The 16079-nt window shown below is 46.8% G+C and overlaps 1 protein-coding gene across 13 annotated transcripts in view; it reads left to right on the top strand.

Moving 5' to 3' along the window:
• The window catches only part of LOC147448570 (uncharacterized), a 294875-nt gene that overhangs the window by 207141 nt on the left and 71655 nt on the right, over nucleotides 1–16079 (top strand). For 12 of the 13 annotated variants that reach the window (XR_015189365.1, XM_086521155.1, XM_086521154.1 and 9 more), the window contains 2 exons: nucleotides 14722–14784; nucleotides 14886–14960. The exons of the other annotated variant lie outside the window; for it this stretch is intronic. Coding sequence is in view for 11 of the 12 variants with exons in the window: in XM_086521155.1 (XP_086377281.1) it covers nucleotides 14722–14784; nucleotides 14886–14960 (138 nt within the window). In the remaining variant the exon portion in view is untranslated. The remainder of the gene's footprint in view (nucleotides 1–14721; nucleotides 14785–14885; nucleotides 14961–16079) is intronic. 13 annotated transcript variants of the gene reach the window in all.

The raw sequence follows: 16079 nt of genomic DNA, 5'->3' as shown, positions 1-16079 counted from the left end.
CAGCTCAGAAGCAGTAACCCACTTCAAATCTGCCCTTCTCGGATCTTTTTCCTCGCGCGTTGTGTTGCTAAATTGGCTTTATCTTAAAGAAATATAGTTTCTAATTAAATATCAGAAATAACTGGTGAAGTTTTTCTCGCTTGAGGCATCCAAGTACGGATATTCATATTGTGTCACTCAGGGGAATGATGAGAGCATTGTAAACGGGAATATCCTTATGGACACCAAGACGGATACGTCTGATGTGTCACATCGGATGGGTGACAGAGAGCATCGGGGATACATATTCAACCACCCGGAATGGACATCTCTGATGCATCATGGGATGGGTGACATAGAGCATCGCAAAGGAGTTGTTCCGTTAGTTCGGTGAGTGAGAGTCTAAGTGATGGGTATTCCTAATGCGTCACGAGGTGCGTTACCGGAGCCTCCACTAGGGAATATTCTATACTCTGAGTAGATTCCGAACTGAGTGAGAGTTGGGCACAAGAGACAAGCACTTGAATGAAGATGGGTTCTGAGTAGCTTTGAAGAAATGCAATTGCTTTCAAAAAAGCAAGTTGCTTTTTGGGAAAGCAAATGCTATCCCACAAAGGTGTCTATGTTGGTATTGCATCTGTGCATCAGACTACATCCAGGGACGCTTGGGTTGTGTTTGTGTAACATAATTTTTAGCAAATGAAATTTATTGAGTTTTTTAGCCAGTTGAGACCATTTTTAATGGTGTTTGGCCGCCCAAATAATAAGTGGGCAGCCAATGTGTTAAAAACTGATCAAAAATTGCAAACCCCCCCCCCCCCCCCCCCCCCCCCCCCCGTTCTTCTGCTATCTATGCATGGCAAATCGTCCCCTCTCTCTCTTTGTAGCTGCAAAAGCAGGTTGACCCCTATTCTGGCAGCCAGAAAGCTAGGTGCCCCCTAATCAGTCCCCCTATTTCTGCCAGCCAACTGTGCCTCTAAAGTGAACCCTCCCTCAGTCTCACGCAACAGAAAGGCAAGGCTACAGATCTTTCCCCATGTAGTTCCATCGCGTATCTCCGAAGATTGTTTCCATTGCAACAAGATGCTGTTTTTCTCTGTTTACTGCCCATAGACATCTTAGACCGGGTTGATGTATGAGAGGGAACCGGAGAGCACCCCTTTCCTGTGTGTAGATGTGGAAAGGAAGGTCCTCTACACAGAGTTCTCCTCTAAGGAGCTGCTTTCCGAGTATCGAGTCTTCACAGGTGATACTTTTCATGTTTAGATGGTTTGATGTATGAGTGTTTGCTTGCAGGTGTTCTTCCTTTTCATGAGGGAGTGGGAGCATAGGAAGGCAAGTGCCTCTACTGGCAGAAAGCGCTTTGCGGAAACAAAGCGAGAACAACCTAGCACCCTAAGATTGATAGTAGATCTGCAAATCTGAGAGTTGTAGACTATTGAGGGTGGATTGGGGAGTTCAGATTCCTGAGGAGGGACTTAAGTGTCCAAGACAGAAAGGTAGACTTTGAGTTTTTCTAGAGGACTCCGGGTATAGAGTCAGAATGAGATTTTAGGGATGCCATGTTGTGAGACTGGACAGTGTGTTCCAAAGTTGAGAGCCCTGGTTCTCGAGGATTCTGAGTAAGAAACAAAGGCTCCTAGGATTAGGGTTTTTCCCTAAGATTAGGAAGCAAAGTCTTCTAAGTTCCATCGAGTCTAAGATCTAGAACGGAATGTGGGAATCCTTTAAGTCATGTGTTTGTATGATGACTCTCTCTAGTAATAAAGATACTCTTTAAGGGGGGGACCAGCTCATCTTCTGGTCCCCAATACACTTCTCTCTCTCTCTCTCTCTCTCTCTCTCTCTCTCTCTCTCTCTCTCTCTCTCTCCAACTCCAACTCTCTTCTTCTCTCTCTCTCTCTCTCTCTCTCTCTCTCTCTCTCTCTCTCTCTCTCTCTCTCTCTCTCTCTCTCTCTCTCTCTCTCTCTCATCACGCCATCTCTCTCTCTCTTTACCATGCTTTCGTTTAGGGTTTGCTGCTGTATTTTAGGGTTCGCGACCTGTTTTTAGGGCTCGCGACCTGTATTTTAGGGTTCGCGACTTTTTTTTTTTTTTCTTTTTTTTTCTTTTTTTTGGGTTGTTGGACAGATCTGCGTTTTAGTGTTTGCTGCATTTTCTGCACTTTAGAAACATCAATCCTCTCTTCTCTCTCTCTCTCTCTCTCTCTCTCTCTCTCTCTCTCGGACAAAGTTATGGCTCTTTAGGAACCTCGGACAAAGTTATGGCTCTTTGATACTTTAGTAGCCTCAGCTATGATGTATGGGGTACAGGTATGGGGACTTTCTGTAGGCCAGGATGGTTGGAGACGTATGGAGAGGCCCTTGGTATCTATGATCTCCCGATTGATTAGAGCCAAGGCCTCCGTACCTCACGCGATCATTCGAGCAGAGCTAGCTGCCCCCCCCTTGGAGATTGAGGCGCTTACCAGATCAGTGTCCTTTGTGCACAGCCTATGGGATACTACTAGAGACAGATATGCTAGATTGGCCCTTGAGTCTTCCAGACAGTTAGCTCTACACGGGGACACTTCATGCTGGTATGCACAGATGACTTCATGGTTTCAGACGCATGGCTTCACCATGGACAGGTTGCCCCCTTTCCAGTATTCTCTTCAGGCACCCTCGCTGTCTCTTACACGGGTGGAGATCACTAGACTCATTCGTCAGGACCTCATCCAGCTCGACACCAGGAGGACATGGATAGAGCCGCCTCAGGAGTTGAGCACGAAGATGGCTTTCTATAGAGAGCATCTTCTCCACCTCACAGGAGATGGGTTTGTGATTCGACCCAGCTACATGGACACACATATGTCTCATGGTTTGCGTTGTGCCATTGGTCAGATACGCACATCCTCACATCAGCTCGAGATTGAGACCGGTAGATTCAGAGGGATACCAGCAGACAGCAGGATATGCCGATTATGCCAGAGAGAGCCAGAGACAGAGTTGCACTACATATGTCATTGCACAGTGTTCTATGAGATACGGGGGCGTTTCCACTGCTTATTCAGAGAGGGTTTTGGTCCTCTATCTAGGGTCATGAGTTATGAGGATCAGAGATGTCTTGGACTATATCTACTTGAGTTACACAGGTATAGAGACACTTTACTGGGGAGAGCTAGAGAGAGGCAGTCCCAGAGACACATTACAGATTTCTTTTCACTAGATATGGGACAGCCAGAGGAGCAGCCACCACTGCAGAGCTCGTCCCACACTCATTCGACCACTACTGGCACTCTCATCGACCGAGCATTGGAGCTACAGAGATACAGACGACCGCGACTGAGGAGAGAAGCTACACAGCATCGACGGAGACTACAACAGAAGATTCGAGCCATACTCTCTCGACATCCAGAGTGCAGATGAGGATGGATCCTCACCATTTCTTCCATCTTTGTTTCACACACTGTTACATCCAGTTTACCGGGTACCTATTGTATCAGCTGCTACACCCACGTAGTTTTAGATTGTAGTAGTAGTAGTAGTATTTTGTTCCACTTCTAGTTCTTTTCTAGTTCTTTTGTACCCAGACATGGTATTAGATTCACTATTTTGTAACTGATTGGTCTCATAGGTCATTTTGGCCTTTTGAAGACGTTAATATACATTTCATTTCATTTCATTTCTCTCTCTCTCTCTCTCTCATGTCATCCCCAACCTCACCTATGGCAACAAGCAAACTCAAATATATGCTTCACTCCAAACGAATTTCCATCATTGAATTGGAAATGAAAGCATGGAGAAAAGAGATGGAAGATTGGAGGAATGCGAAGACCGTTTTCCTCCGAGAAAATGAAGAAAAGGAGAAGAGGTGGAAGGACGAGAAGGATCATCTTCTCAACAAGATCGCCACGTTGGAGAATAGCATTTTGGACCTCCACAAAGAAGTGTTGGAAACACGGTCAAAAAATGGGCTTGAAGAGGGGGAATTTCAGCCCTCTTTGAGGGAAGAAATTGACAACATCAATGAGGAGAAGAAGTCATGGGCCGCGGTCATATCCGAAACGCAAAAGAAAGTAGAGGAGGCCGAAAAATGGATTGAGGTTGCCAAGAAAGGGAAAGGTAAGGAAGCTCCTTGTACACCCACTCTTATCAACATGACCCTCGAAGAGGAACAAAGAAGGAGGGTGCGGGCTCTACATGTGAGGGTAACCAGCCTCAAGGACATAAACAATGTGGAAAAAGAGGTCACAAGCCTCACATCAATGATGGGAGTGGAGAAGCCTTCACACACAAAGGCATGGAGAGTGGGCAAGAAGAGTGAGGGCCCCGGAGAATCTTCAAAGGAAAGAGCTCTCATACTACGCTTCCCTTCATTGGAAGAGAAGAAGGAATTCTTGAGGAAGAGACCTACTCTCAAGAAGACAGGTATTTTCTTAGGCGATGACCTCACTCTCTCACAACTTGCGCATATGAGAGAAGTAATGCCCGAGATTCAAGCGGCAAGGGAGAAGGGGAAGATGGCCTTTTACAGAGATGGTCGGGTGGTGATTGTAGAGCGGCGCTCTACATGACGGTGCGAGACCTATGGGACCACATTGAGGATGGCGACTTGGAATTGTAATGGGTCTATGAGGTTGGATGTTGGTGCCTTTGAGGACAGTTTCAGAGACAAGGACATTGTTTTCTTTTCAGAGACTCACCAGGCCCCTGGCTAACTGTTGCCACATGTGGTGGGATACAAATGGGAGACAGCCCACAGAACAGTCACGAGATCTGAGCATGGGAGTAGAGGTTCAGGAGGAGTAGCGGTGTTGTTTAGGGAGGAGCTACAGCCACTACTACATATTGTACGGAGAGATGATCAGGCTAGATACATGTGGGTGAGGCTGAGAGCTGACACAGGTCGATTTCTATATATTGCTATATGTTACTTCCCCCCCAGTACGTCAGTATATGCTGTATCCAGAGGGCAGTCGCCTTTCTCAATTCTAGATGATGATATATGGGAGTTTTCTAGGGATGGTGATATCATCCTCCTAGGAGACTTCAATGCTCGAACGGGCAACTGTCAGACAGTCTTCTACGACACCTCAGATGAGATGCTTAGAGAGTTGGATGTGGGTGAGCTGGGGTTTGACAGATGCTCACATGACAGAGAGCAGACTGAGTATGGGAGATACCTCACGGAGATGACGACTACACATGGGCTAGCCATACTTAATGGCTTACAGCGGTTTCCTGGAGCAGCAGGCTTCACATGCTTTCCACACAGACATGGGGCCAGTACAGTGGACTATGTTATGACACAGCCGAGCTTTATTCCTTGTATTCAGGATTTCACAGTGGGAGCCAGACCAGTGGGCGTAGCAGTGGATCATGCTCTCTTGACACTGTCCGTATCTTTTCAGTTTAGTACAGCCCAGAAATCAGGAGGCAGGTCACACACCCGTTATACATTTACACCAGATACTGACTCGGTTTATACAGAGTCGATCTGGGATCGTCTATGCACAGTTGCTCCAGGCCTCTCAGTAGAGGAGTGCACTACTTTATTGACTGAGACACTACATGATGCAGCATCAGAGGCATACCCACACACTCAACCGGATCGGAGGCGACATTCTGGGAGCATGCCCCAGAATAGTTGGTATGATGAGGAGTGCAGAGAGATGAGAGCCCAGCTTCAGAGGGATCTTCATTTAGGAGTCATCACCTACAGACAGTCGCGGATTGCTTTCCGGCGCCTTGTGCGAAAGAAGAAACGAGCTTACCTGGCCCAGATGGAGCGAGACTTGTATCAGTTGTTCTTGAGTAGAGACTCAGGCGAGGCATGGCGACTCTTCCATGAGCACTCCCCTCCCCCAGTGATTACTTCTCCTGATGTGTGGGGCCAGTATGCGACATCGTTATATACGGTTCCTGGGCAGGATCCCCTTCCAGATCCTACAGAGCCATGTCCACCTACGAGCACCTTCTTTACCACTGAGATGGTAAAGAGAGCCATTGACAGGATGAGGACCAGGAGGGCTTACGATCATGACGGTCTAGTAGCGGAGCACTTTATACATGCTAGGGATATGCTGATGGAGGTTCTTGCAGTGTTGTTCAATCGTGCCATGTGTGAGGGATTACCTGAGACTTGGAGGTTGTCTACTATTGTGCCTATATTCAAGGCAGGTGATCCTACAGAGCCTGGAAATTACCGCACTATTATGGTTGGACACACACTGGCACGATTGTATGCATCCATTATTGAGCAGCAGTTGAGTAACTGGGCAGAGGGTGAGGGTGTACGGGCAAAGGGACAGGCAGGTTTCAGGAGGGGTTTCTCCACTCTTGACCATATTCTGACACTCAGAGCTATCATTGAGGAGGGCAGGTCACATGGGAGACGGATTTATTGTAGCTTTGTGGATTTCCGCAAAGCATTTGACATGGTACCGAGAGCTCGACTGATGCGCAGACTGCAGGAGATGGGGGTGCCCACAGTGTTGATTTGGGGGATTATGGCTTTATACAGATCAGTGATGGGACATGTACGCACCCCAGAGGGGATATCTGACTTAGTTCACTCCACTATCAGGGTGAAACAGGGTTGCCCATTGTCTCCTACTCTATTTGGTATGTATGTTGATGAGGTGTCTGATTACATTGACAGAGAGGGTGATAGAGGTGCCCAGCTGGCAGGGACGTGGATCCCATTGTTGTTATATGCTGATGATATTGTCTTGATCTCTGACTCACCAGAGGGTATGCAGCGACAGTTGGATGCATTACACAGTTTTGCAGAGGATAGTGGATTGTCTGTAAACCTTGGTAAAACCAAGGTCATGGTGTTTAACACCACACCGCAGTGGATCAGGAGATCGGCACCGACCTTCACGTATGGTCAAGAGATTGTGGAGTATACAGATGCATACACTTACCTTGGGATAGTCTTCACTGGGCCGAGGTTTTCTTTGGGGAGAGCAGCAAAGACTAGACTAACCAGAGCTTATGCGGCCTTGGGAGGCTTGGAGAGGATGTGTTCGCAGGTTCAGTTCCAGGAACCTCGGACAAAGTTATGGCTCTTTGATACTTTAGTAGCCTCAGCTATGATGTATGGGGTACAGGTATGGGGACCTTCTGTAGGCCAGGATGGTTGGAGACGTATGGAGAGGCCCTTGGTATCTATGATCTCCCGATTGATTAGAGCCAAGGCCTCCGTACCTCACGCGATCATTCGAGCAGAGCTAGCTGCCCCCCCCTTGGAGATTGAGGCGCTTACCAGATCAGTGTCCTTTGTGCACAGCCTATGGGATACTACTAGAGACAGATATGCTAGATTGGCCCTTGAGTCTTCCAGACAGTTAGCTCTACACGGGGACACTTCATGCTGGTATGCACAGATGACTTCATGGTTTCAGACGCATGGCTTCACCATGGACAGGTTGCCCCCTTTCCAGTATTCTCTTCAGGCACCCTCGCTGTCTCTTACACGGGTGGAGATCACTAGACTCATTCGTCAGGACCTCATCCAGCTCGACACCAGGAGGACATGGATAGAGCCGCCTCAGGAGTTGAGCACGAAGATGGCTTTCTATAGAGAGCATCTTCTCCACCTCACAGGAGATGGGTTTGTGATTCGACCCAGCTACATGGACACACATATGTCTCATGGTTTGCGTTGTGCCATTGGTCAGATACGCACATCCTCACATCAGCTCGAGATTGAGACTGGTAGATTCAGAGGGATACCAGCAGACAGCAGGATATGCCGATTATGCCAGAGAGAGCCAGAGACAGAGTTGCACTACATATGTCATTGCACAGTGTTCTATGAGATACGGGGGCGTTTCCACTGCTTATTCAGAGAGGGTTTTGGTACTCTATATAGGGTCATGAGTTATGAGGATCAGAGATGTCTTGGACTATATCTACTTGAGTTACACAGGTATAGAGACACTTTACTGGGGAGAGCTAGAGAGAGGCAGTCCCAGAGACACATTACAGATTTCTTTTCACTAGATATGGGACAGCCAGAGGAGCAGCCACCACTGCAGAGCTCGTCCCACACTCATTCGACCACTACTGGCACTCTCATCGACCGAGCATTGGAGCTACAGAGATACAGACGACCGCGACTGAGGAGAGGAGCTACACAGCATCGACGGAGACTACAACAGAAGATTCGAGCCATACTCTCTCGACATCCAGAGTGCAGATGAGGATGGATCCTCACCATTTCTTCCATCTTTGTTTCACACACTGTTACATCCAGTTTACCGGGTACCTATTGTATCAGCTGCTACACCCACGTAGTTTTAGATTGTAGTAGTAGTAGTAGTATTTTGTTCCACTTCTAGTTCTTTTCTAGTTCTTTTGTACCCAGACATGGTATTAGATTCACTATTTTGTAACTGATTGGTCTCATAGGTCATTTTGGCCTTTTGAAGACGTTAATATAACATTTCATTTCATTTCTCTCTCTCTCTCTCTTTCATGAAGATGGATTCTAGTAGTAGTATCTAGTTCTTTTGTACCCAGACATGGTATTAGATTCATCATTTTGTAATTGGTCTCATAGGTCATTTTGGCCTTTTGAAGACGTTAATATAACATTTCATCTCTCTCTCTCTCTCTCTCTCTCTCTCTCTCTCTCTCTCTCTCTCTCTCTCTCTCTCTCTCTCTCTCTCTCTCTCTCTCTCTCTCTCTCTCTCTCTCGTGCGCGCGCGCGCGCTTTCACTGTCTATTCAGAGAGGGTTTTGGGCCACTTTCTATAGTCATGAGATACTAGGATCAGAGATGCCTCGGATTAAACTTACTGGAGATTCGCAAACACAGAGAGGACCTCTTGAAGAGGGGCACAATGAGAGAGATCCAGCGACAGCGGAAGATTACAGATTTCTTTCAATCACAGATAGTGGAGTTCGAGCAGCCCCCACTACATAACAACACCAGAGGCATACTGCTTGATCGGGCAATAGAGTTGGGGCGGTCCCGTCGCCCACGGATGAGGGGGCCCTGTCGACATCGACGCAGATTGCGACAGAGGATCCATACCATATTGGCGCGACATAGGGGGGAGAGAGAGAGAGAGAGAGAGAGAGAGAGAGAGAGAGAGAGAAATGAAATGAAATGAAATGTTATATTAACGTCTTCAAAAGGCCAAAGTGACCCATGAGACCAGAAAGTTACAATGCGATGTATCTGATACAAAGTCAAATTAACAAAATAAATTAAACTAGGATAACAAAATATAAATACTGCGGGATCCTAAACTAAGCAGTACAATGTGAAGGCAATATGGGAGGGGAGTAGAGATCCATCTTCATAGGGATCCATCTTCATCTGCACTGTGGAGGACAAAAGAGTATGGCTCGAATCCTTTGCTGTAGCCTCCTTCGAAACTGTGTAGCTCCTCTTCCCCATCGGGGTCGTCTAGATCTCCCTAGCTCCAATGCTTGGTCTATGAGAATGCCAGTAGTGCGGGTAGACCTCTCCACTGTTGGCTGCTCCTCTGTCTGTTCTTCTCGGTGTACAATATCTAGTGTAAAGAAATCTGTGATCTGTCTCTGGGGTTGTCGCTCTTCAGCTCTCCTCAGTAAAGTTTCTCTATGCCTGTGTAACTCAAGTAGATATAGCCCAAGACATCTCTGATCCTCATAACTCATGACCCTAGATAGAGGCCCAAAACCTTCTCTGAATAGACAATGAAAACGACCTCGTATCTCATAGTACAGTGTGCAATGACATATGTAATGACTTCTGTCTCTGGCTCTAGATGGCATAAGCGGCATATCCTGCTATCTTCTGGTGTCCCTCTAAATCTGCCAGTCTCAATCTCGAGTTGATGTGAGGACGTGCGTATCTGGCCAATGGCACAGCGCAGACCATGAGAAAGATGCGTGTCCATATAGCTAGGTCGAATCACAAACCCATCCCCCGTGAGGTGGAGAAGATGCTCTCTATAGAAATCCATCTTTGTGACCAACTCCTGTAACGGCTCTATCCATGTCCTCCTCGTGTCCAAATGGATCAGATCGTGACCAATAAGTCTATTAATCTCTACCCGTGTCAGAGACCTGAAGGGTGCCTGTAGAGAGTATTGAAAAGGAGGCAACCTGTCCATGGTGAAACCATGTGTCTGAATCCATGGTGCCATCTGTGCAAACCAGCATGATGTATCCCCATTAAGAGCTAATTGTCTAGAGGACTCTAGAGCCACCCTAGCATATCTGTCTCTAGTAGTATCCCACAGACTGTGTACAAAGGAGACTGATCTTGTAAGCGCCTCAATCTCCATAGGGGGGCAGCTAATTCCGCTCAAATGATATCATGCGGTACGGAAGCCTTGGCTCTAATCAGCCGAGAGATCATAGATACCAGGGGCTTCTCCATACGCCTCCAGCCATCTTGGCCTATAGAAGGTCCCCAGACCTGCACCCCATATAACATAGTAGAAGCAACCAAAGTATCAAAGAGCCATAACTTTGTCCTAGGTTCCTGGAACTGAACCTGCGAACACATCCTCTCCATTCCTCCCAGAGCCACACTAGCTCTAGTTAGTCTAGTCTCTGCTGCTCTTCTCAAAGAAAATCTCGGCCCAGTAAAGACTACCCCCAAGTAAGTGTATGCATCTGTATACTCCACAATCTCCTGACCATATTTGAAGGTAGGTACTGATCTCCTAATCCATTGCGGTGTGGTGTTAAACACCATAACCTTGGTTTTACCTAGGTTTACACACAGTCCACTATCCTCTGCAAAACTGCGTAGTGCATCCAAATGTCGTTGCATACCTTCTGGTGAGTCAAATATCAGCACAATATCATCAGCATATAGTAGCAATGGGATCCACGTCCCTGCCAGCTGGGCACCCCTGTCACCCTCTCTGTCAATGTACTCAGACACCTCATCAACATACATACCAAATAGAGTAGGAGACAATGGGCAGCGCTGTTTAGTTCACTCCAATAGTAGAGTGAACTAAATCAGATACCCCTTCCGGAGTGCGTACATGTCCTACCATTGATTTGTACAAAGCCATAATCCACCAAATCACCTCTATGGGCACCCCCATCTCCTGCAATCTACGCATCAATCGGGCTCTTGGTACCATGTCAAATGCTTTGCGAAAATCCACAAAGCTACAATAGATCCGTCTCCCATGTGCTCTACCCTCCTCAATGATGGCCCTGAGTGTCAGAATATGATCAAGAGTGGAGAAACCCCTCCTGAAGCCGGCTTGACCCTTTGCTCGTACACCCTCGCCCTTTGCCCAATTACTCAAGTGTTGCTCCAGAATAGATGCATACAACCGTGCCAATGTATGTCCAACCATAATAGTGCGGTAGTTCCCAGGCTCTGTGGGGTCCCCAACCTTGAAGATGGGCACACTATTAGACAGCCTCCAAGTCTCAAGTAATCCCTCACACATGGCACGAGTGAACAACACTGCGGGAACCTCCATCAACATATCCCTGGCATGTATAAAGTGCTCCGCTACTAGACCGTCATGATCATATGCCTTCCTGGTCCTCATCTTGTCGATGGCTCTTTGTACCATCTCAGGTGTAAAGAAAGTGCTCGCAGCTGGGCAAGGCTTGGTAGGGTCTGGAAGCGGTTCCTATCGAGGAACCGTATATAATGATGTCGCATATTGGCCCCACACATCTGGTGAAGTAATCACTGGGGGAGGGGAGTGCTCATGGAAGAGTCGCCATGCCTCTCCTGAGTCCCTACTCAAGAACATCTGATATAGGTCTCGTTCCATCTGAGCTAGGTAAGCTCGCTTCTTCCGTCGCACAAGGCGTCGGAAAGCAATCCGAGACTGTCTGTAAGTGATGACTCCTAAAAGAAGATCCCTTTGAAGCTGAGTTTGCATCTCTCTGCATTCCTCATCATACCAACTATTATGGGGCATGCTCCCAGAATGTCGTCTCTTGCTTGGCTGAGTGTGTGGGTATGCCACTGATGCAGCCCCATGAAGTGTCTCAGTCAGTAGAGTGGTGCACTCCTCCACTGAGAGGCCTGTACCATTTGTACCAGCTGTGCCTTCCAATAGACGGTCCCAGATCTCCTCTGTATAAACGAAATCAGTCTCTGGAGTGAATGTATAGCGGGTGTGTGACTTGCCTCCTGATGTATGGGTTGTACTATATTGAAATTTGACGGACAGTGTCGAGAGAGCATGATCTATTGCTATGCCCACTTGCCTGGCTCCCACTATGAAATCCTGAATGTAGGGGATAAAGCTCGGTTGTGTCATAACATAATCCATTGTACTGGCCCCATGTCTGTGTGGAAAGCATGTGAAACCGGCTGCTCCAAGAAATCGCTGTAAGCCATTAAGTATAGCTAATCCATGTGTAGTCGTCATTTCCATGAGGTATCTCCCATACTCCGTCTGCTCTCTATCATCTGAGCATCTATCAAGTCCCAACTCACCCCCATCCAGCTCTCTAAGCACCTCATCTGAGAGAGAGAAATGAGAAAGAGAGAGAGAGAAATGAAATGAAATGAAATGTTATATTAACGTCTTCAAAAGGCCAAAGTGACCTATGAGACGAGAAAGTTACAATGTGGTGGATCTGATACAAAGTCAGAGAGTAACAAGATGACAACAATGACAAAAATGAAATGACAAATGTCACAATAAAATACTATGGAATCCTAAACTACTAGGTGTGAATAGCAGCTAGCTGGGATAGCTAGATCACAAGAGATCCAGCATCGGTCGCTGGCGGATCTCATCAATCTCCTCCATGGTCAGTAGTCTGACCGGGCGTCGTGCATGTCGAGCCAAAGTGATCCGAATCCTCTGATGCAGCCTCTGCTGATGCTGTGTAGTCCTCCGCAGTCGTGGGCGTCTGGATCTTCCCAGCTCAGTCGCTCAGTCCATCACTGTGCCTCTGGTGTGAGACGACGAGCTCTGCTATGGTAGTAACTCCTCCGGGTGTCCAGTGGCAGCTCTAAAGAAATCTGTGATCTGTCTCTGGGACTGGCTAGCCTCTCCTCTCATCAGGATCTCTCTGTGTCTGCGTAGCTCAAGCAAAAACAAACCCAAGCATCTCTGATCCTCATACTGCATGACTCTAGAGAATGGTCCAAAGCCCTCTCTGAACAAGCAATGGAAGCGGCCTCGTATCTCGTAGTAGACGGGGCAGTGGCATGTGTAGTGCAACTATGTCTCAGGCTCAATGTCACACCGGGGGCATGTCCTGGCCTCTGCTGGTACTCCGCTGTATCTCCCAATCTCGATCCGCAGCTGGTGTGAAGATGTACGTATCTGGCCGATAGCACATCGTATCCCATGAGACAAGTGGGTGTCCATGTATCTCGGCCTCGTCACAAAGCCATCAACCGTAAGCTGGAGGAGATGCTCTCTGTAGAAAGCCATCTTCGTGCCCAGCTCCTGTGCTGGCTGTATCCATGTCCTCCTGGTGTCTAGCTGAGTCAAGTCCTGGAGGATGAGCCTGGAGAGAGAGAGAGAGAGAGAGAGAGAGAGAGAGAGAGAGAGCTCTGACAGTCGAGGCATCATATACATATACATCAAGATACAAAAGATAACACTCCTTGGAACATGCTTGAATTGATTAGCTTCAAATCGGCATCGGAGCTTCTCTATCTCTATACCATAAACGACCGAGTCCCTTTTAACTTGCCATAAGCCTTGATATATTTCAGTTGTTTGAAGTGATAAAGTGTTCCAAAGTTTTGCAGATTGTACTTGTCTGTGTGTTTCCACCCGATCCCTCACCAGAAGTGATTACAAGACTCCGAGCGTTTGGTTGCCTTCAATTCCTGCCATTTTTTCTAGTTGAAATGGATGCAAACTATGTTGCTCAGGTCGTTGCTGCAGGCCCTCATTGTCCAAGCAGGTCTCTTCACTTTGTACTTCGTCTGTGGGCCTTGTTTGTAGAGTCAGTGTGAGTCAGTATCTATCGAGTCTGAGGCCCCGCTACCTACCAGCCACCTGTCTCCTCCTTGATGGTCTGCCTTGTTCTGCTCAGGGGCACTATTGACATTGCATTTGATCTTATGGTGAGAGAAGGCAGAGCTACTTGTTGCTTTAATTAGGTTTCGCACGGGAGGAGGCAGCGTTGAGCTGAACGCTGCAACCCTGCCGTTTAGTAGATAAAATGAACAAGCACGCTATGTTGGCATAGGTTGAGTGGCGGGGGTAGAATATGTAGTTTCCCAACTTTGGCGTTGGGCTCATGTGGTTTGTCCATCCTCTACCAACAAAAGCTCCTTGTAAGCTGCTGAACCTGACCTACAGGGGAATTTGAGGAGACCCGACAAGAGATTTTGAGGACTACAGATATGCTTTCATCACTTCAAGAGCGATCTGTTAACTTTTGCCAACACGATGAAAGCATAGTTTTCAAGGAATTGAAATCAGTTGTTTGGGTTGGATTCCATGCATTGTAGCTTATTACCACATCATATTGAGTGTAATTAGGGAGAATTATGTGACAAATGTCAGCATGATCGCCAGCATCACTGGCTTAGGTTCTTTTTAAAATAGGATAGAATAGGTTTCTTCAATATAAATGTAGGATAATTTGTAAAGTAGGTTCCTGGTACAAGAAAATAGGATTACGATAAATTGTGGGCTAAATGCCTAGGAAACTCGATGTGGGATGATTGTAGAGTCACAAACCGATAAAGAGTATGCTTTCTTTCTAAATTAAAACAATTAGACAATTGAAACTCTTGTCTTACATCAAGAACATTTTGTGAGAAGAACTTACTAATATATCACATTGTACAGTTGCAAAAACATCTCAATGAGCTTCTTGTGGATCAAATACCACTGCTAAAGGATTTGCAATGGGTAAGCAAAACAATACATTCGTTATTTAACTCAATTCCTCCCGAAGTAGAATAAGAGATTCACAAGAAACAGTAAAATAAAAGTGATGTGTGGGTGTCTAGGCTCTAGAGGAGATTTCGTTGAACGTGAAGCCCAAAGATGAGGACAGAAAACTTGGCTCCTTAATTTTAGAGCAGGTGAGGATTTTCAAGTTCTTCATGGGCTGAATAGTTGGTTGTGGTGATATGGGAATATAAACAAGACATGTGCCAATCAGTTACACGTTTATCATACTCTTTAAGCGTATAGTGATGCATTTTCTTAATATATACCTTCTGTCCTTTTTTATAAATAGTCTAAGGACACACTCATTTACATTGATCCGTCTCGTATGCCAATTTTGGCCTTTAGTAGGCATAAATAAAGCTCTGTGTGTGTGTGTGTGTGTGTGTGTGTGTGTGTGTGTGTGTGTGTGTGTGTAGCATTTGGCAGAGTCATCTGCCTTTGAGGGAATGTGTTTTCTTGTGGCGGTGCTTGGTGGGAGCTCTACCTTTTGGCAGTGTGTTGCATGCTCGGCATACTGCGCCTTCCCGCTGCCCCAAATGCCTTAAAGCTGAGGAGACCGTGCCACACTTACTGTGGTGTTGTCGTCACTCCAGAGCCTTCATTCGGCAAGTGTCGACTGCTCTTCAGCTGCGTTTTCCTTCCGGCTCTTTTCACAGACGATTTTGGCTTTTTGGGGTGCTTCGGTCACCGCAATCTCAGTTTGCGATGTTCTTCATCTGGGTCAGATTTTGGACTATGTGGGCCATCTGGCACCATAGGAACTCCTTAATGTTCCAAGCCACTTCTGTTGACCCCTTTCCCTATTTCAAGTTTTCTCTTGGTCAAGCACTGCATTTTGCCTATGACGCTGGAGACATCACTCTTGATACCTACAGGATTTACTTTGACTGTTTCTAGCCTTCGGAGCCTCATAGTGCTCCGTGTTTTGTATCCCTTTCTTTTTGTGGGTTTTCCTCGATTTAGGTTCCCCACTTGTAAATTAAACAAGGCAGATTTACAAAAAAAGTGTGTGTGTGTGTGTGTGTGTGGCTCGAGCCAGAGACAGAGCTGCACTACATATGTCATTGCCTATATACTATAAGGTACGTGGCCAGTCTCATTGGCAGATTACATAATTTCTTTAGACCGGCCATTGGGCAGCTTGAGGAGCAGTTCTCATAGCACAGCTCAGATCTTGGAGATCCAGACGCCCACGAGTGTGAGGAGCTTCACAGCATCAACGGAGGCTGCAGCAGAAGATCTAGACCATT

Source organism: Adiantum capillus-veneris, chromosome 10, assembly GCF_014529385.1.
Source record: "Adiantum capillus-veneris isolate H3 chromosome 10, ASM1452938v2, whole genome shotgun sequence".
NCBI classification, from domain to species: domain Eukaryota; kingdom Viridiplantae; phylum Streptophyta; class Polypodiopsida; order Polypodiales; family Pteridaceae; genus Adiantum; species Adiantum capillus-veneris.
Note: the sequence above shows the minus strand (reverse complement) of the source record. Positions and strands in the feature narration are given on the sequence as shown.